This window comes from Pelodiscus sinensis, chromosome 19 (assembly GCF_049634645.1).
Source record: "Pelodiscus sinensis isolate JC-2024 chromosome 19, ASM4963464v1, whole genome shotgun sequence".
NCBI lineage: Eukaryota > Metazoa > Chordata > Testudines > Trionychidae > Pelodiscus > Pelodiscus sinensis.
Window position 1 is genome coordinate 27,364,765 of NC_134729.1, and position 21,768 is coordinate 27,386,532.

The window sequence follows — 21,768 nt, forward strand, 5'->3', positions numbered from 1 at the left end:
CCTTCTCTGAGAAGGCCCACCAATTTTAGAGGTCAAATCCCCAAGAAACAGGACCCTGAGTTAAGCAAACTTTAAGAACCTACCTCCTTGCTATATTTCATCCTATAGTTATTTTTACTACAGTAATTCAAATGCTACAAGTTTGTACAGTCCCTACATCCCCTGCCATCGAAAGAAAAAAAAATAAAGTGACAAAATATCCAGTCCAAATCTGGGCTGAATAGAGAAAAGTGGCTAGGGAGAATAGAGTAAGGTGGGTAAGAAGCAGGGTGCCAGCTTGAAGAAAGGAAATTATAGAAAAATAATCCCAAATAGCATTACAGGATTTATTTATAGAAAGGAATTATTTGCTTGGGTTGGGAGTCTAAAGGAAATGGGATTATTTGAGGGCAAATAGGGAATCCACGGACTAGAAAGGTGGTGCTGGCTTGTTGAGGATAGGGGTGTCTGCTGGATGGCAAATGACAGGCAATAACCAGTGATGAAGGTTAGGAAACGGGTTGGATAAAACAGTATCTTTTATCGAAAGGATGATTATTCAGGACATGGAACAGAATGACTGGGAAACAGGGACAGACTACTGAGGATTGGGGTGGGGGCAGCAAGGCATCCAAGTGGATTTCAGGGGAATTGTTTGGGGACAGAGAAAGACACACAAGAAGGAATAAAATAAGGGAATCTGTGGCAGAAATGGGAACTACTTGGGCCTGGCACTACTCAAGGCTGCCTGGAGTGGAGAGGTGTTTTAGGCAGGGACTGTTTAGATAGAGTGAGGACAAGGGTTTGCTTTGGGAGACAGAGAAGCAGAGCTACCAGGGACAAGGAGTGTTTGGAGAGGAAGGGACAACCACCTATGGATGACAACCCATGGGTGTCAGGCTAGGAGAGAGCCTGAAGGCAAGGGGGAACTGGACAGGGGGCATCCAAGAACGGAGTTTTCTAATGGTGAGTGGGGTAACCAGGGAAAGAAGAACATTCAAGCAGGGGGAATCTGGTGAAGGTGGTGCCAGAAGGAGGGGAATTTGATAGGAAACAGGGAAGAGGGTCTGGGACAGGGCAGTGGCCAAACCAGGGGGACAGGGAGTGAGGAGGTACCAGAGAAAAGGAGAGCCTGATGGGGACTGGCCAAGGCACAGGAGGATCTGCAAGGAAGGGAGCAGGAGTAAAGTAGGAGTAGGGGGCATCCAGAGCTGAGACTATCTGACGGGGGATGCCCCAGCCGCAGGTGGGGGGCTCTCATAGGGCGCAGGGGGTGCCCGGGGAGCAGGAGATTGGATCTAATGTGCAGCGATGAGGTGCCCAGAGCACGCGGGTAGACGGGGGCGGGGGGATGAACGGGGAGCGGTGGGGCCCCCATGAGGAGCCCGGCGGGTGCATGGCAGCGAGGGGGTGCCCCAAGAGCGGGGCTCTGACGAGGAGCGGGGCGCCGCGTGAGGTGCATGGCGGGGGCGGGCGCATGGCAGGGGCCGGCAGCGGGGTGCCCCATGAGGTGCCGGGCGGGAAGGGGGGCCCAGAATCGGGGGGATTGGTAGGGACAGGGGCGCCCCGAAAGACGGCGGGTCTAGAGGGAGCGGGGCGCCCCGAGAGGCGCGGGGAGGGGGGGTCGGGCGGGAGCGGGGCGCCCCGAGAGGCGCGGGGAGGGGGGGGGTCGGGCGGGAGCGGGGCGCCACGAGAGGCGCGGGGGGGGCTCGGCGAAGGGAGGGCGGGAGCGGGGCGCCCCGAGAGGCGCGGGGAGGGGGGCTCGGGCGGGAGCGGGGCGCCCCGAGAGGCGCGGGGAGGGGGGGCTCGGGCGGGAGCGGGGCGCCCCGAGAGGCGCGGGGAGGGGGGGCTCGGGCGGGAGCGGGGCGCCCCGAGAGGCGCGGGGAGGGGGGGCTCGGGCGGGAGCGGGGCGCCCCGAGAGGCGCGGGGAGGGGGAGGGGGGGGGTCGGGCGGGAGCGGGGCGCCCCGAGAGGCGCGGGGAGGGGGGGCTCGGGCGGGAGCGGGGCGCCCCGAGAGGCGCGGGGAGGGGGGGCTCGGGCGGGAGCGGGGCGCCCCGAGAGGCGCGGGGAGGGGGAGGGGGGGGGTCGGGCGGGAGCGGGGCGCCCCGAGAGGCGCGGGGAGGGGGGGGTCGGGCGGGAGCGGGGCGCCCCGAGAGGCGCGGGGAGGGGGGGTCGGGCGGGAGCGGGGCGCCCCGAGAGGCGCGGGGGGCCCGGCGGGGGGAGGGCGGATACTCACGTAGACGGGCAGCGGCCAGGGGTACACGGCCGGCTCGGCTCCCACGGGCGACTTCAGCCGGAGCTCCAGCCTCTCGCCCATGTCGGCAGCAGCGGGGGGCGGCGGCGGCCCCGCACCATGCTAGAGGGGCCGCGCGGGGGGTGCGGGCCGGGGGCCGCGCGGGGGGGGCTGCCCGCTCCCCTTCGCTCCCGCTATTGTAGTCAGCGGCTGGCCGGGCTCTCCAGCGCCGCCGCCATCTTGGGCCGGCGTGAAGCGAGCACAATGAGCCGCCGGGGCCGGGCCCGACCAACGCGCCAGACGCGGGGGGGAGGACGAGAGCGCGAGCGAGCCCCCCCTCCTGTCCTCAGCTGCCCTCCCTGCTGACAGCCCCCACCCCCGGCAGGGGCGGCGCTCTGCTGCTCATGGGGGGGCTTTTCCAGGGTTTCTATTTTCAGATTTTTAACCGGGGGGGGTCCATGTGGGGGGGGGGGTGATTTTTGCATGTATTGTATTTGCACAACGTTGGGGGGGTCTTTGCACCCGGCACCCCCCTTGTCTCCGCGGGGGGGGCCTTGTAGCTGTAAAAGGGGGGGCAGATGTCCTGCCTGCAGCGGGCTCGCTCCCCTCCGCTTTGCAAGGGGGGCCCCCCTCCCGGCCAGAGAGAGGGCGCCCCTGAGGCTGCCCCCCCGCCTCGCTCGCTGCGTGCTGCAAGGAGGGGAGGCTGCACCCCCCCCCCCCGGCCAGAGAGGGGGCGCCCCTGAGGCTGCCCCCCCGCCTCGCTCGCTGCGTGCTGCAAGGAGGGGAGGCTGCACCCCCCCCCCCCGGCCAGAGAGGGGGCGCCCCTGAGGCTGCCCCCCCGCCTCGCTCGCTGCGTGCTGCAAGGAGGGGAGGCTGCACCCCCCCCCCCGGCCAGAGAGGGGGCGCCCCTGAGGCTGCCCCCCCGCCTCGCTCGCTGCGTGCTGCAAGGAGGGGAGGCTGCACCCCCCCCCGGCCAGAGAGGGGGCGCCCCTGAGGCTGCACCCCCGCCTCGCTCGCTGCGTGCTGCAAGGAGGGGAGGCTGCACCCCCCCCCGGCCAGAGAGGGGGCGCCCCTGAGGCTGCCCCCCCGCCTCGCTCGCTGCGTGCTGCAAGGAGGGGAGGCTGCACCCCCCCCGGCCAGAGAGGGGGCGCCCCTGAGGCTGCCCCCCCGCCTCGCTCGCTGCGTGCTGCAAGGAGGGGAGGCTGCACCCCCCCCCCGGCCAGAGAGGGGGCGCCCCTGAGGCTGCACCCCCGCCTCGCTCGCTGCGTGCTGCAAGGAGGGGAGGCTGCACCCCCCCCGGCCAGAGAGGGGGCGCCCCTGAGGCTGCCCCCCCGCCTCGCTCGCTGCGTGCTGCAAGGAGGGGAGGCTGCACCCCCCCCGGCCAGAGAGGGGGCGCCCCTGAGGCTGCCCCCCCGCCTCGCTCGCTGCGTGCTGCAAGGAGGGGAGGCTGCACCCCCCCCGGCCAGAGAGGGGGCGCCCCTGAGGCTGCCCCCCCCCGCCTCGCTCGCTGCGTGCTGCAAGGAGGGGAGGCTGCACCCCCCCCCGGCCAGAGAGGGGGCGCCCCTGAGGCTGCCCCCCCGCCTCGCTCGCTGCGTGCTGCAAGGAGGGGAGGCTGCACCCCCCCCGGCCAGAGAGGGGGCGCCCCTGAGGCTGCCCCCCCGCCTCGCTCGCTGCGTGCTGCAAGGAGGGGAGGCTGCACCCCCCGGCTTGCGGGGGTTTCCATTCGCCCCCTTCGGTTCACGGGCTCCCCGCCCCGCTCCCAGGGGCCCCGGCGTGCAGCGGAGCAGGGGCGGCGGCGGCCCCCGTGGGCAGCTGTGCTGCAGCCCGGCTCATGGCGGTGGAAGGTACCAAAGTGCAAAGGACGGGAGGGGTGGGGCCGAGGACACCCGAAACGTGCGGGACATGCTGATCGCGGGGGCTGGCAGAGTACAGGGTACAGGCGGGGGGAGCACGGGGAAGGTTGTGTCAGCAGTTCCCGTGGAAACGCCCCCCCCCCCGCCTCTGGAGCCAGCCCAAGAAGGCTGGAGGAGCTCCCCTCCCCACGCACAGCCAGCCCCCCCCCCTCCCGGCAGGCTGGGGGGCACAGAGCAATGCCGGGAGCCCCCTTGCAGCATGCTACAGCGGTAGCCCTGTTAATCTGTTTCAGCAAAAGCAGCAAGGAGTCCGGGGGGGGGGGGGGGGGGAGGAGGGGGGAGATCCTCAGCAACACCACATTGAGTAGGGCATGTGTGTCCTTGCAGACACTGCTAAATAAATCTGCTCTATTTGAAAGTGCCACCCAACTCCTTGGCTGCGTCTAGACTGGGCTTTGAATTTGCGCAAGAACACTGACGATCTCATGTAAGATTGTCAGTGTTCTTGGCAAGGACAATGACTCTCCCCTTCGGGAAAAAGCCCAATTGTGCGAATACTTTTGCGCAAGAGGGCCAGTGTTGACAGCTGAGAACCGTTTTGCGCAAAAAAGCCCCGATGGCGAAAATGGCGATTGGGGCTTTCTTGCACGAAACCACGTCTAGATTGGCACGGACGCTTTTCCGGAAAAAGTGCTTTTGCGCAAAAGCGTCCGTGCCGATCTAGACGCTCTTTTCCACAAATGCTTTTAACGGAAAAAACTTTTCTGTTAAAAGCATTCGCGGAAAATCATGCCAGTCTAGACATAGCCCCCGTGTTTCTATCACGAGAGACAGCGCCTTGCTTTCCCTTTTCCTGCTTTGACGCTCCGCGCCCCCCTTCCCCAAACAAACTACATTTTAACAGCTAAAAATTAAGCAAGTACCTGGTTCTGGGAATTCATAGGCACGAGTCCTGCAAAGTCTTTGCAGGCGACAACCTGGACTTCAGTGGGACTGTTACCAATAACAGGCGACCCCCCAAGAAGGCCGAGGGGCTGAAAGCCAATTGTGCTTCAGTCTTCCTTAAAATGGTAAATTGTGGCCGGATACCACATACAGTTATTAAAAACAATGACAAAGGGGAAGGAACACAAGTCAAAAGCAGGGAAAGAAGAAAGGGATAAAAGAATATTTAGGCCATCTACAACTGCAGGGCAAAATCAAATTAAGATATCTCAGGTCAGCTACGTCAATTGCGAAGCTGAAGTCGAAATAGCTTAATTTGGTTTGGGGCGCTGTCTACACAGCAGGAAATTGAAGGAAGAACACTTTTCCTTCAACTTCCGTGAAATGAGGGTTACAGGAGTCGGACTAAGAAGTCCTCCAGCTCAAAATTATTTCAAAATACTGGCTTGCTACCATACTGGCAAGCACTATGTTATTTCAAAATTATGTCAGTTATTCCGAAATAACACTGAAGTGTAGACATGCCCTTCGAAGCTTACAGCAGTACAGTGCCCCCAATACCGCCATAAGAAGGCTTGGTAGCCACATTATGTCAACAGGAGAGAGCTCTCCCGTTGGCATAATAAAACCAGCTCAATGAGTAGCACTAGCTACGCTCACCGGAGAGCTTCTCATGCAGACATAGCACCCTGAACACGAGTTCTTATGGTGGCCAAAGGTATGTCGCTCAGGGCTGTTTTTTCACAACACCAAGCAACAAAAGTTTTGCCAGCACAAATGTCTAAAGTGTAGACATTAACTTAGATAATTCAAATGTATTCAGATCAGTAGGGGAAGGCTGATTTTCTTTATGCATAGACACCTTTCTCTCTGGATCTTGCTAGTTATTTCTAGCCACCTACCCTCCCTTTGCACCTCGGGTACTGGAGGGGCTAGCTTGGGGTGGGGCTTAAGCCTGGTGACTACACTTGGAAGAGCGGCTCTTGCCTCTAGGAGGGGAGGGACAGGACAGAACTTTGGGGAGAAGGAACAGGAATAGGGGCTATTCTTCTCCAGCCAGGGGTTCACCAACCACTCATGGCACCACACTTTAAAAAAGATTCAGATTTGAAAGTAGCCATCCTTTCACAAAAGAATTTCAAAACCCAATTACAAAGGGAGACATGAACTGGAATTCACTTGCAAATTCAATAAAAATCAGTATAGGATTGAATAAGGATCTTAACTGGTTAAAGCATTATACAGGCAATTTCCCCTCTCTGGATATTCACATCTCCACATCAACTGCTGTGAATGAGCCACATCCACCCTGACTTGATTAGCCTCATTAACACAAGTCACACTTCTTTTGTTGTCCTTATATGTACCCCTGCTCTGTAACTTCCACTCCCAATTCATCAGGTGAATTGGGTTTTATCCACAAAAATTTAAACCCTAATCTGTTAGTCTCTAAGGATACATCTACACAGTCGTGCGTGCATAGTTTATTTTGCTATTGCATAGCTTATTTTGAAATAGAGCGCTATCCCAGCGCCTTCCTTATTCCTCATGCAACGAGGTTTACAGTAGGCCGGAATAAGCCACACGTTATTTTGAAATAATGGGTGCGCTGTTAAGAATGCGCACCACGCTATTTCGGGATAACAGACGTTATCCCGGAACAGCACAGCTGTGTAGATGTACCCTAAGGTGCCACAGGACAACTCATTGTTTTTGCAGATACAGACTAACAGGGCTACCTCTCTAAGACAAAACCAGTACAAGATTTAGGAAATCTGACTGATAAGGAAAGGCATGTTTAGACTTGAGGAAAGATGGGATGGGGTGGGAAGGAACCTGATAATAGTCTTCAGTGAAGGGCTGTTACAAAGAAAGATGGCGAACAATTATTCTCCACATCCACTGGGGTAGGACAAGAGCTGCTGCAAATGACATTTAGTTTAGATCAGGAAAGCCTTTCTAACTAGAAGAATAGTTAAGCACTGGAATGGGCTTCCAATGGGGTTGTGGAATCCTCATTCTTAGAGGTGATTCTTATTCATAATGGGTGAGACAAACACCAGTCAGGGATGTTCTAGAGTCACCTGGTACTGGCTCAGCACAGGGGGCTAGATTAAGTAAGTGCACTCCCTTCTGGCCCTGCATTTCTAGGATTCATGGGAGGTAAAGTTAAGACAGATATAGTAAGTCTTTACAGGATAATCTGAGCCATAGTGTTTCCCTCAAAGGGGTCATGATAAAGGAAGGCAATGTGGTAGAGCACTAGACTGGCACTCAGAAGAGCTGAGTCCTATTTCTAGCTCTGTCACTAGCTTGGTGGATGACCTTGGGCAAATCACTTAACATCACTGTGCATTAGTCCCCTCATCTGTAAAATGGGGATGATACTGACCTGCCAGGTGACTCATGAATTGAGATGTTGCCTGGTGTGTGTTTTCAACACCAAAAACAAAATAAAAATCATCCCCAAACCCCTGAGTTCAGGTCTAATCTTTCTGGAAGAATCCTATTACATTTGAAAACAAAAATCATCTGCATCTGCCCCTTTCATTCCAAAGCACTTTGCAAGCTGCATCCATTTCATTCACCACTGAAATACAGCCCTGTCTGGCTTAATACAAACCCTCTAAAAGCCCAGCACCTCTGGGCAATGACGGTCCCATTGTCAGTGTTCCACAAATAGTCACGCTTTGTTGCCTTTTGAGTGAATAATGGTTCCATTGGTTCTAGAATTAAGGGAATTAAACACTCCACAAAAGGTGATGGCTTGACATCCCTCCTGGCCAAAATCTATTTATCACCAGTACAGAGAAACCTGAGCACACAGAAAGTTTCTGTGACCTAATGTAACACCTTACGGCAGGGGTGGGGAACCTTTTTTGGGTCAGGGGGCCACTGACCCACCAAATATCAGTCGGGGGGGGGGGCTACATACAAGTGAGAAACAAATAATACAAACACACCCGCACACTGACTGGTCCCCAACTGAGAAGGAGAAAGACACTCCTCACGTTCCCTTCACACACCAGACCCCTGGCGAGCACATCCTGGTAGAGTTTGTGTGCTCCAGCCCTGTGGTGGGGCAATGCGGGGGAGGGGGTTGGAGGGCCAGCGTGGAGTCCCTACTGCTGGGGGGACTGGGCTAGACTCTGAGCCTTGGAGACAGGATCCGAGGAAGCTAAGGACCCCTGCCTTGGGGCTTGCCTGCACACAAAAGTTAAGGCGCTTTAATCCTAGTGTGGATTCAGTTATAACAGGACTGCTAGTTATTCCCATATGGGAAGGGGACTAGAACTATACTGTGCAATACTACATGTACACGAGTATGCCATGTGCACACTAGTCTAGCTAGAGACGCAAAAGAAGCCACTCCCCTAAGGCCATGTCTACACTACAGATAAGATCAAAGCCGCCACAGTCGATCTTCTGGGGTTCGAATGAGCAAGTCTAGTGAAGACATGCTAATTTGAATGGAGAGGGTGCTCCCTTCGACTTCCTGCAGTGTGAACTGTGTCAAAATTCGAGTTAACACACTTCACCATGAGCTACTCAATTTACACAACACGCGTATCTTAATTCAAATTTATCCCCTAGTGCAGTGGTCACCAACCAGTCGATCGGGATCTACCAGAAGAGCTTGCAGCCTCTGACAGGTGATCTTGACTGGTTTGGCCAAGCAGCTATCAAGTGCCCGCACTTCAACTGCCCCTCCCTCCACTGCTGTGTACCTCCTGTCCTTTGCCCTGGAGCTGTTCCCCTCTCCCACCCTGCATTTTATCTCCACAGAAGGGTGGGGTGGGCACAGAGTTTGGGATGGAAGGAGTTTGCTGGTTGCTTTTGAGAGTGGTGCAGGACCAGGGAAGGGGTGAGCCTTCCTTAGCCCCACTGCATCCCCCTCCCAAGAGCCACCTGTGGTAAGCAGTGTCCTGCTAGAGTCTGCATCCTCAATCCCTGTGTCCCTGTCGTGTACCCTCTCCTGCACCCCAAGCCCCTGCCCTAGTCCTGAGCCCCACTAGACCCAAACTCCCTTACAGAGCCTGGCCCCCCCTCCTGCACCCCAACCTCTGCCCCAGGCTCAGCTCAGAGCCCCTCCCACACTCCAAATCCCTAAAACCAGAGCCTGCACCCCCACCCTCTGCCCCTGCCTGATAAAAGGGGGGAAGGATGGGGAGGGAGGAAGAATGGAGTGAACAAGGACAGGGCCTTGGAGAAGGGGCACAAAGACGGCGGGGCAAAGATATTTGGGTTTGAGATAGATCCTGGATTGCATTTAAATTCAAAAAGTGATCTCGTCCTTAAGAAGATTGGAGACCCCTGCCCTAGTGTGCACCAGGGCTAACTGAACTAGCTATGCCATATAAATACTGTGTGTAGTCTAGGCGCATGTCGACACCCAGGGGTGTGTAAATGTAGCCCTGGGGGAACGCAAAAGTCTTCCAGGTGGAATATCAACCCATATTTGCCTGGTTTTCCAGCAGACTACCTAAAAAACACTAGCCAAGTCAGTACAAATTAAAAAACAACATCAAACTAAAACAATATAAATCTTGGGGATGAGGGATAGCTCAGTGGTTTGAGCATTGGCCTGCTAACCCCAGTATTGTGAGCTCAGCCCTCAAGGGAGCCACCTAGGGATCTGGGGCAAATCTGACAGGGATGGTACTTGGTCCTGCCAGCAGGGCAGGGGTCTCGATGACATCTCAAGGTCCCTTCTAGTTCTAGGAAATAGGTATATATACATATGGCACTATACACTGAAATATAAGCACAATATTTATATTCCAATTCGTTTATAATATGGTAAAATGAGAAAGGAAGCAATTTTTCAGTCCTGTGACACTTTTGTACTTTTATGTCTGATTTTGTAAGCAGCTATGGGAGGGGAAAAGGGGAGATACAAGACTAATCAGACCCCTGAAAGGGGCACAGTAGTCTGGAAAGGTCGAGAGTCCCTGGTCTACTCTACAGCTGCAGCGCTGTGCTGTCGATGCTTCCTCCATCCACACAGTTTATGGGTTCTCAAACTTCTACAGTAAAAATTAGCACACATCTCCAGGAGAGGGGGGGAGTGAAAATTAAGCACCATTACCCTCGATTGAGCTCCATTGCCCTAGCAAGTCTAAACCAGTCCTGGTGACCCATTAAAATGGGACACGTCTCAACCCACAGTTTGAGAACCGCTGATGTAGTTAATCCATGTCTCCGAGGGTCAGTAGCTAAGATGGCAGAAGAACCTTTCCATCAACCTAGCCATGTCTCCCCCAGCAGTTAGGTCAACCTAATTATGGGGTACAAGGCACCCCTTTTTCACAGCTAGATGGATTTAATTGTTAATTCAGTCTCTACTGCCAACAACACGTCAGCTATGCAAATATTTTTTGTGAAGTGGACACACCTATATATTAGGAACCAGACCAAGCTCTCCATTTTACTTCACAATGAGCAACCAACTAATTATAAACAATTATACTGGCCTATGCAACACTGAAATAAGAGACCAAACATTTAATGCTCCGAATGCCCTTAATCCCTCTGAGTCATCACATTTTAATGTATATCTCTGCTCTGAAAGAGCTGATCCAAGCCAGCAAGCAGTTCTGCATTTAAAAGCGTGGTTGAACAGCAGAGCGAGAGAGACAGGATTAAATACATTTTTCTAAGATGCCTAAAATAATCACACTAGTATTGTCTTCAGTGGCAGGTCTCTTCAAACTGCAGAGGGAAACTGGCAAAGATTTCCCTTCCAGCAGAAGCATTCAACCCCTTTCTCCAGATACTGCCAGACAGCCTTTGCTTGAGATGGACTTTCGTCCCTGGCTCGTAGAGAATCAAGGGTAAGAAGTTATTTTTGTCTATAGAAAGCACCTGACTGCATCAAAGGGTTGGTGGTGTTTCTAAAAACCATTTCCTTTCCCCATTTACACCCCCCACCTCCTGCAATTCAGGACTGTTTCTCTCTCATATTTATATGTGATCCAAATAGATTTGCCAAACAAGCCAAACAAGACAACTGCATTAGTCACTGGCATTTGGTACATGAAGTAAAACAGGGCGCGGCCAGGCAGGCATGACTACCAACTGTCCCCACGCTTACCCACATGAGAAATGTTTGTACTTTGACCGGGTAAGCCATATTTACACCGATAAGACTGATGAAAAGGTAGGTAGAGCAGCCCCTGAAGGTCCAGAGTGAAGCTTCTGGGCTCCAAATCATGGCACTAAAAAGGATCAGATTCAGGAAGACAATCAAACATTGTTCACTGAAGGATTGATTACCCAGGGCCAAATGTAGCCCTGGATTCTCTTGCCAGCCTGTGCAGCCTCAGTGGGGTAAACACAGGAGTTTGAATCACAAAACTCCATAATACACCCAGTTCTAACACTGGCTCCCCTCTGTGTCCTCAGACTAATCAGGGAACCCCACTCTCCCCGTGCCCAGGAAATGGTCAGCACATAGGGTGGGAGTCAAGATTATCTTCCTTGCTCTTGTCAAAAGGTGAAAAATCAGGAGATTGGATTTAAAATCATGAGATCCTGTGAAAGTAACAGATGTGGATTTTTTTTATTTCCTTCCCGGTCACTCGTTGAAGCTTTCTCCTCAGCCACAAGTGCTAGAAATTCACTTTAAAAAAAGAAGACGGGAGGTAGAAGCCATTGCACAGCCTCTTGATTCCAGGAGCCTGGGGCTTTAAAGCAAGCAATAGTTATCACAAAGCTCATGGCCAAATCATGAACATTGGCAACAACGTCTGAGCTGGCCTGGGTGAGTAATTCACCAAATGGCTCTGTGGCTCTGAGCATTGCACAGGTAGCATTCAGGACTCTATGGGGGGTATTCATATGACAAGAAAAGCATAGGTGCAGGAACCAGGGAAGTGAAAGTGTAACCGTGTACATGGGTAACCGATGAGCGTAGGTTCATCGTTTAACGTGCACGGTTACACGCAAGCTCCCATTACATTTTGGGCAACAAAATGGCAAATGAAATTTAATGTGGATAAGTGTAAAGTAATGCACATCGGGAAAAATAACCCCAACTATACGTACAGTATGATGGGGGCTATGACAAATCAGGAAAGAGATCTTGGAGTTATCGTGGACAGTTCTCTGAAAACTTCCACACAGTGTGCAGCGGCAGTCAAAAAGGCAAATAGGTTGCTAGGAATTATTAGGAAAGGGATAGAAAATAAGACCCAGAATATCTTACTGCCCCTGAATAAAACTATGGTACGCCCACATCTTGAATACTGTGTACAGATGTGGTCTCCTCACCTCAAAAAAGATATTTTGGCCTTGGAAAGGGTTCAGAAAAGGGCAACTAAAATGATTAGGGGTTTGGAACGGGTCCCATATGAGGAGAGGTTAAAGCGACTGGAACTTTTCAGTTTAGAAAAGAGGAGACTGAGGGGGGATATGATAGAGGTCTATAAAATCATGAGTGGTGTGGAGAGGGCTGATAAAGAAAAGTTATTTATTAGTTCCCATAATAGAAGAACTAAAGGACACCAAATGAAATTAATGGGTAGCAGGTTAAAAACTAATAAAAGAAAGTTCTTCTTCACACAGTGTGTAGTCAACCTGTGGAACTCCTTGCCAGAGGAGGCTGTGAAGGCTAGGACTATAATAGAGTTTAAAGAGAAGCTGGAAAAATTCATGAGGGTTAGGTCCATAAAAGGCTATTAGCCAGGGGATAAAATGGTGTCCTTGGCCTCTGTTTGTCAGAGGCTGGAGAGGGATGGCAGGAGACATATTGCTTGATCATTATCTTCGGTCCACCCTCTGTGGGGCACCTGGTGCTGGCCACTGTCGGTAGACAGGATACTGGGCTAGATGGACCTTTGGTCTGACCCAGTACGGCCATTCTTATGTTCTTATGTTCTTATGTTTACACACAGGGAACCAGCTTAAAAGCCAGTTCCTCAAGTGCACTGGCTCCCAGGGAGCCACCTCTTCCCCTCACCCCTGTGCTGCTGCCTCTTAAACAGAGGCAGCAGCCCGGGGGGGCAGGTGGGAACCCCCACGCACTCCCATGGAGCCACCTTCCCCATTCCCTGTGTTGCTGCCTCTGATACAGAGGCAGCAGTGGTGAGGAAGTGCAGGAGGGAGCTACCTGGCCCCACATGTAAACATGCAACTGCTAAATGTAGAGCAGTTACATGGTTATTTATTTAAACCCATTTTAACATCCCTCACTGGGACTGGGGTTAGCATGGAATTTTGGGATTCGAACTCCTGTGTTTACTCCACTCAGGCTGCACGGACTGGCAGGAGAATCCAGGACAACATCTGGATCAGTGCACAATGTTTGATTGTCTTCTTGAATCCGATCCCAGGCACACACTAGCCTGAAGTGGTTTCTATTGTACACAGGGTTTACAGTTTGGTTCAGTGGTTCTCAGCAGCCCCACTGTACAGAAAGGTCCAACCCCTCTGGAGAAAAGGGGTATTTTTAGCACCAGCTAACTCCGGTAAGGCCTACGTGAGCTGAATTTAGCTCTTGGGCTACCTAAGCTATGGCCGTGCATAGAGTGTAGTAATAAACATTTAAGATTTTGAAATATAGTTCCTATCGCTGACTAAGTATTCCTCCTCCTCCTGCAGGGATAGCTTTGAGGAGCAACTTGCTCTTAGCACAGACTATTAAACTTACTTTTAGCTCTGACAAAGCAGCCTGGAAAACTTCAAAGCTGGGTGATACTGAATCCCTCTAGGCTTTTCCAACAGGGGCATGGACTGTTAAGGGAAAGAGTGAATGATGCTACTTAACACAGAATGGCTCCCCTGGCCCAGCTATCTGAACAATTCATGTGCTAATTTAATCCCTTCACTTGCAGTCACAAGCACACCCATGCCCCTAAGAATGGCACCTTGAGGCTCCTAGTAGGACAAAGAAAATGCTTTAACCAATCACCTCTTCAAAGGCTTAGCAGCAGGTTAATCTGTCTCAGGCTGGGTGGGGTCTCTGATTGGAAGGGAGACTCAAGGAAAATCCAGGTGGCTACAAAGGTAGCCATGGCTAATGCTCTTTGTACTAACTAAAGAAATACCTGTCACTTCACAGGCCACCTGCTTATTCCATCTCCCCAGTGTGCTCTCTTGTAACCTGGCTATAGAGACTGGGTTTTGATGGGACTCTAATTCCTGTCCTGTGAGCTCCCCAGGGCATGCCCCAGTGCAATTTGCCCCATTTTAGAGATGGAGAACGGAGGTGGCAGAGACAAACTTGCCCAAGCTCAGGCAGGAAGCCTGTGGCAAAACAAGGGACTGCACCCACGGCCAGCCCACCGGACCATGCTCCCTCTCAAAACGTGGCTCGTAAACTCATTGGGTCACGGACCATCTTTTTAACCTGTGCTCCCAACAGTGGTGTACAGACCTGTGACTGGAGTCCCTAAGCACATGGTCAGAGAGAGAAATCCTACAGCGGGGGAGGGGAAGCTAAGGCCTGGATCCGCCCTCGAGACTCAGTCCCACCAGACCCCCAGCACTGGTGCTCCAGTCCCCCCATTGCCTCCCCACAAGGCTGGAGCACCCAAAATCTACTAGCCTAGGCCCCCCAGGCTCTGGCATGAGAGGAATGCGGGGAGGGTCTTTCTGCTTCTCAGCCGGGGGCCAAGCCGGTGAGGATCTCTCAGGGTTTTTTTACTTCTCGATTGCATGTGGCCCCTGACTGATTTTTCCGTGGGTAAGTGGCCCACGGACCCCAAAAGGTTCTGCACCCCGTCCTCCAGGATGCAGAGCTAGTGAACTCATCTGCCCAGTTCAGTACAGAATCAATCGCTTTAGCAGTGTACAAGGAGCACTGTGCATGAAGTCTAGGATTTTGGGGTCAGCGAAGAGCATCTATTACAGCCCTTCTCACAAGCACTGGGTGTTAGCTCTGCTGTGCTGCCAAAAATTTCAATCTGGCTCTTACATTTTTGGCTCCCTACATTTTCCTGCAGTTTCTATTTGACATCAAATTTATATCCACTTCCGATCCTTAAGCTACAAATACCATGTACCTGGGCGGCCACATTTCAGCAGTGCATGAAGCAGTTAATAAATATATATAGGCCCAGATCCAGCAACTGGATCCTTGAAGTTGGACCACCTCAGGGAGCCTCAGACCGTTGGTCCCTCTAGTCTTTTCCATCACTGTGCAGAATAAAATTTTCCATGTGCACCCATGCATGTGCCAATGTGCACCACCAGTAGAAACAAAAACCTCGCTGGGGGCACTCTGCTAATCCGCATTTGTATCTCTCCTGAGCACGGTCCTGCCAACGGGAGGTAGGGGGCAAAGAGGGCAGTTGCCCTCTGGACTGGTGATTCAAAAGGGCCCGGAGTTCCCATAGAGGCAGCAACTAGAGTCCCTGGTTCTTTAAATCTCTACGGGGTGCCGTGCAGCATGTGCCAGAGCTGAGGGCTGGCTCGGGGAGGAGCCGCGCGGCACGGTGCGCTCCAGGCGGTGCTGAGGGCTGGCTGACCCTAGCCCCGCCCCTTCTGGGTACACAACGCCAGCCCCATCCACCTTGTCCAGAGCCAGGCAAGTCTGTCGACACCCCTCCCTGAGCAGCCGCACAAGCACAGTGTACGGGGGACACCACCCAGGCCCCACTGAGCCAAGTCTGTTCTCCTGAATACAACTGCAGGATCGGGGCCACGATTGGTATGTGTGTTCAAGCTTGTAAATGGGTCTAGGGGCTCTGGCAATTCTATACATGCAGCTAAGAGAGTGCAGGCAAGGGCAGGCTCTCCCGCCTCCTTCACTCTAGAGTTACCCATATCGAATATACATGCAGCCACTCCCCAAGCGTACCATGCTCGGGGGGGGGGATTCTGGCTAACACAGCAGGCCCTTTGTGTTCTGTTTGCATACGAGCCCTTCCTCATCCACCTGAAGATGATGTTGGCAAAGCACTTGCTGGTCATAGAATCCTAGAGCTGGAAGAGACCTCAGGAGTCATCAAGTCCAGCCCCCTGCCCTAGGCAGGACCAATCCCAACCGGTCCGGGGAGAAAATCAGCCTCCCTTCTTTCTGCGCACGTGACCTTGTAAACACCGAAGTCGGCACACCCAGATTCCAAAAAGAGCAGCTAGTTCAGGAGCAGCACTGTTTGGTCTGCACACCAGTAAGTGCCAGATCCTTCCAACCCTGCTCTTCACTTGTGGGGTGACCACGAGCAAGCCATGCCACCTGTCTGTGCAGAACCCCCATCGGTAAAAGGGTACAGGTTAGACTCCTAGAATCCCAGGGCTGGCAGAGACCTTAGAAATCATCGAGTCCAGCCCTCTGCCCAAGGCAGGACCAATCCAACTCAATCATCCCAGCCAGGGCCGTGTCAAGCCGGGACATAAAAACCTCTAGGGATGGAGATTCCACCCCCTCCCTTGGGTAGTGGCCCCCAAAGCAGTGCCCATGGGTGCCATGGCGCCCGTCGGGCCATTTCTGTGCGCCAGCCGAGTAATCGGGGCTGGCCCCAGGCAGGCGGCACATGGGCAGCCCCACCCCCAGGTGCGTGGTGCATGGGCTATGCCGGCCCCGGGTGTGTGGCGTATGGGCATTCCCGCCCCTGGGCGCGCGGCACAGGAGCGGCACCGGCCCTAGGCGTGTGGCCCAAGGTTGCTGCCAGCGCCTGGGCACGCGGCACATGAGAGGCGCTGGCAGCAGCCCCGGGCATGCAGCACATGGGCTGTTCGAGTCCCGGGCGCGCGGCGTATGGGCAGCCCCACCCCTGGGTGTGTAGCGCCGGCCCCAGGAGTGCGGCGTATGGGTGGCCCCGCCCCCGGGCCCATGCGTGGCCCGCCCCCAGGCACCCAGCGTGTGAGTGGCCCCTCCCCCAGGCGCCCAGCAGCCCCAAAAGGCTGGGGACCACTGCCCTAGGGAACCCATCCCAGTGCTTCACCACCCTCAAAAGGAAATAGCGTTTCCCAAAATCCAGCCTCGACCCCCCCCCCTCCCCCCCCACTGCAATGTGAGCCCATGGCTCCTTGTTCTGTCACCACTGAGAACAGCCTCTCTCCAGCCTCTTGGGAACCTCAGTCATGGGCGATGGGTGAACCCGCCTTTGAGCGAGGCCCCACCCCACTTGACCACCTGAGCCCTAAGGCCTCTTACCTACTGTGGCCAGAGGAGCCCCAGCTAACCTGCCTTAAGGACCAGCCTGCCCTTCCCCCAAACCTCGGCCTGACACAGCCATCATCTCTCTCACAGCCCAAGTATTATTATATTATCAACTGAGATTGAGCCATAACAAGGAAAACACAGAAAAGCCTCCTGATTGGCTAGTAACTTGGACTGGTTAATAACTCAGTCACACGATGTCTTAATACCGTGAGCCGCAGGAGACCCCTTACAGAACCTCCTATTGGAGCCTGTATCACTGCCCTGTGGTGAGCAGAGAACTAGTGAAGATCTGAGGGCAGAAGAGAGGGAAAACTGAACACTAAGGAGCGGGGGGGAGGGGGGCAAACACACACAAAACCCCTCTCTCAACCTGACAAGGCCTAATGAGCTCTTGGGAGACAGCCCTTCTTTGTTAAACGTTCGTTTCTATTATATATATATTATTGTAGCCACTAGGGGAACCAGTCATGGACCAAGGATCGCACTTGTCTAAACGCTGTACAAACACAGACCATTCCCAGCCCAGCCCTTCCTTTAAGGTGGAAGACACCCTCCTCCTCCCCCCCCATTACAAGATGCTCCCCTCCCAAGAACTTCTCTGACCAGACTTGACATCCTCGGTATGACTGAGGCAAAATCAAGGAGGAATCATTTCTTTAAAAATTACAAAAACCTCAAGGGATGGAGATTCCACCCCCTCCCCACGGAACCCATCCCAGTGCTTCCCCCCCCCCTCTTAGGGAAATAGCTTGTCCTAATATCCAACCTAGCCCTCCCCCACTGCAACTTGAGACCATTGCTCCTTGTTCTGCCACCTGCCACCACTGAGAACAGCCTCTCGCCAGCCTCTTGGGAACCCCCCTCAGGTGGTCGGAGGCTGCTCTCAAATCCCCCCTCGCTCTTCTCTTCTGCAGACTGAATAAGTCCAAATCATAGAACCATAGAGCTGGAAGAGACCTCAGAAGGTCATCAAGTCCAGCCCCCTGCTCTAGGCAGGACCAATCCAACTAAATCAACCCAGCCAGGGCTTTGTCAAGCCGAGACTTAAACACCTCTAGGGATGGAGATTCCACCCTTCCCTAGGGAACCCAGCCCAGCGCTTCTCCGCCCTCCTAGAGAAATAGTTTTTCCCCAGATCCAACCCAGCCCTCCCCCACTGCAACTTGAGACCATTGCTCCTTGTTCTGCCACCTGCCACCACTGAGAACAGCCCCTGTCCATCCTCCCTTCAGCCCCTGTCCATCCTCCCGCTCAGTCTTTCCTCGTAGGTCATGTGCTCAAGCCCTCCAATAATTTTGGTTGCCCTCCGCTGGACCCTCTCCAATGCATCCACATCCTTTCTGTAGCGGGGGGCCCAGAACTGGACACCATTCTCTAGATGTGGCCTCCCCAGCACCGAATAAAGGGGAATAATCACTTCTCTGGATCTGCTGGCAATGCTCCTCTTAATGCAGCCCACCATGCCATTAGCCTTCTTGGCTACAGGGCACACTGTTGTCTCGTATCCAGCTTCTCATCCACTGTCATCCCCAGATCCTTCTCTGCAGAACTGCTGCTTAGCCACTTGGTCCCCTGCCTGTAACAATGCCTGGGATTCTTCCGTCACAAGTGCAGGACTCTGCACTTCTACTTAAATCTCATCAGCAGGGTCATCCCGAAGGGGGTACAGGGCTGGGGGCAACCCCTCCTCCTGCCACAAGCCCCGTCTTCACTTCACCCCTTCTACAGGCCCCCTCTCTGCTCTGCCTTCCCCGGAGCAATGGGGCCCAAGGGATTACAGGGACGCCTGGCACACAAAGGCAGCAGGGTCACCCCCGCCCCATGCACTCACCCCGCTTCTCCGTGATGGCAGGCAGCAGAGCGTGCTGGGTCTGGGGCACTCTACTGCCAGCTGCCACGGAGAAGCCGAGCGCAGCGGGCTGGGACCATCCTATGCCCGGGATGGCTCTGCCCATCAGATCCTTTTGGCCCAATCCTCCAGTTTGTCTCCATCACGCTGGGCCCTATCTTTCCCCACCAGCATGTGGGTCACCCTGCCCTGCCCAATTCCTTCCACAAGCCCTGCTCCGTTCCACCCCCTCCTGCCCCAGCTCCGCCCCCTTTCCTGAAGCCTCTCCCCCAAGCAACCGGAGCCAGGGGATTACCGGGGGGGCCTGGCTCGGGGTGGCAGCAGGGATCACCCCCTCCACTCACCATGGTGGTGGGAGCTGGAGCGATCCAGCAACCTGCTCTGCCCCCTCTCCCAGCCTGCTGGGCTCAGCTTCCCTGTGGCGATGAGGGGGCAGTGAGAGGGGGGCAGGGTGGGGCCCAGCAGAGCAGGCTGCCAGGTCACTCCAGCTCCTGTCGGTGCCCTGAACCAGACCCCCCAGCAACACCCGGGCCACCCTGGGCCCTACCCATAGGATGGTTGAGGCAACCACCAGAGAGTCTCCCAAAACACGGGGCCTGTGGCAGCTGCTCCAGACCATCCTAAGGATGGGCCGGCTCTGGCAGCAGGTCTCCCTCTCCCCCCAGCTTAGCACCACCCGCAGACTTGCTGAGGGCACTGCCCATGCCATCCTCCAGCCGATTTAAGAACATTTCTGTGCCTTTTGTCTCCTTTCATCTCTTTTAGATCCGTAGAACACGCTCCCAGACTCATAGGAATGAATGGCTGAAGGGCTCTCATGGAACTGTATGGTTCCACTGGGAGATTTACTCGGTGTCGCTCGGGTCCTTAACTCGAATCGGTTTTGTTTTTCTTCATTTCACTCATCGCTCGAGGGCGGGGCTGGGGAAGAGGAGGTCAGTCCACAGACTGCCCCAGGACAGCAGCTTGGGGCCAGGTGAGAAGTGCCTGTCCATGACCGCTACAGCTGCATTGGGCACAGCTGGGGGAGGGGTACATGTCCCCCAGCTGGGTGACAGATTCACAGACAAACACAGACAGTAGATAGCTGTCTCTTTCTCCATCCCTGTTCTGTGCTGGGCCAGTGGCGTTATAGCTGTCCTGGCCCCCATCTCTGGCCCCTTGCTGCAGTATAACCATCCCTCCTACAAGACTCCTCCCTTTCCCGTTTATGAGAAACAATCGAATTCTATGGACATCCCATTGTCCTGGCACAGCCAAACCCTGACCTTGCTTTAAGTTATGATCGAAGGAAGCTGCCTGCCAAATTTGGTGGCCCTAGCTCTTCCTGTTTAAGAGGCGTTCTTGACCAAACGGGCTCACTGAAGGACAGCCAGCCAGACGCTCATTTCTAAAATATACAGTAGGATGATTAGAAATAACCGAGGGCAATGACCACAAATGGTCAGAACGTCAGTTTTGTATCTAAGCGGAAAGAGACAGCCTCCAGCAGCACAGCATTCCTTACGTCTGTGCTCGCGCGGTCAGCTCGGGACTGAGTTACAGGGCAGAGCACCACTGAGTAACTCTCCCGTAGCACTTCCTGCAGGCAGCAACAGGTCGCCTTTTGCATTCCATGGGGGAAGGGCCTAGAGGGTGAAACGGGGGCCATTCAGGGGCGAGTCTTGGGGAAGGGGTGGGGCAGAGGTGGGGCTGCACTGGGATGGGGATGTCCCTGGCCCCACAGCCCTATAGGGATCAATCAAGTGATTTAGCTTGTCTGCTCCCTGCAAAGCAGATGGTTTCCCACTCGAATTAAAGTGGCCTAAACTCTGATCCACCTGCCTTCCAGCTGGGTCCGCTAATCTGCCTTTAAAGCACCATCAAACCTGTACACAATATTACTGTATTATAAAGAGTGAAGTCTTCTTTGAAAGCTAACACCACACATTGTGATGCCCGTGTCTCTATCAATGCTGTATGAGGAAGTATGGATATTTCATCATATTATGTTTTAAAGTCAGTGGCCAAACAGGGAAAAACAGGTTTCCGCCACAAAAGAGGGAAAGCAGCTCTTTGCCCGATTCCAGTGAAATTAAGGAAGGTGTGAACAGAAACAATGGAAGCGCCACTGACATACAAGTCAGCAAGGCGGTGGGAAGACCCCTGGCAGGAAAACCTAATGTCCTCCTGTATCTGTACACAGGTTAACTGAACTGTCAACGATCCAGGCAAGGAGAGAGGCCATTTGGCATCCATCCCTAGACAGACTCAAGGGAACAGAGCTTTTGCAAGCTGAGAAAGATGGGTGCTCCAACCAACGGGGAGGGTTGACACTGAATATAGGTAAGAAATCATTTTGAACAAAGGCTACGCCCTGGCTACGTCTAGAGGGGCATGATTTTCCGGAAATGCTTTTAACGGAAACGTTTTCTGTTAAAAGCATTTTCGGAAAAGAGCGTCTAGATTGGCACGGACGTTTTTCCGCAAAAGCACTTTTTGCGGAAAAGTGTCTGTGCCAATCTAGATGCGCTTTTGCGCAAAAAAGCCCCGATTGCCATTTTCGCCATCGGGACTTTTTTGCGGAAAACAAATCTCAGCTGTCTACACTGGCCCTTTTGCGCAAAAATTTTGCGCAAAAGGGACTTTTGCCCGAATGGGAGCAGCATAGTATTTCCGCAAGAAGCACTGATTTCAGACAGTCGGAAGTCAGTGCTTTTGTGGAAATTCAAGCGGCTAGTGTAGACAGCTGGCAAGTTTTTCCAGAAAAGTGGCTGATTTTCCGGAAAACCTGGCCAGTCTAGACACAGCCCCTTTGTTTT

The 21,768-nt window shown here is 54.1% G+C and overlaps 1 protein-coding gene and 1 long non-coding RNA gene across 6 annotated transcripts in view; one reads left to right on the forward strand and one right to left on the reverse strand.

Moving 5' to 3' along the window:
• The window catches only part of DOT1L (DOT1 like histone lysine methyltransferase), a 115,337-nt gene extending 112,859 nt beyond the window's left edge, over positions 1 to 2,478 (reverse strand). For 3 of the 5 annotated variants that reach the window (XM_075903195.1, XM_075903196.1, XM_075903197.1), the window contains exon 1: positions 2,215 to 2,478. In XM_075903195.1, coding sequence (XP_075759310.1) covers positions 2,215 to 2,295 — 81 coding nt within the window. In that variant the 5' untranslated portion in view covers positions 2,296 to 2,478. The remainder of the gene's footprint in view (positions 1 to 2,214) is intronic. The other 2 variants (XM_075903194.1, XM_075903198.1) reach the window with 2 other exon arrangements.
• Positions 435 to 20,564, forward strand: LOC142819044 (uncharacterized). The gene is made up of 3 exons (XR_012896733.1): positions 435 to 945; positions 10,705 to 10,843; positions 19,733 to 20,564. It is a non-coding gene; the product is annotated as an uncharacterized LOC142819044 (long non-coding RNA).
• The last annotated feature ends 1,204 nt before the right edge of the window (positions 20,565 to 21,768 follow it).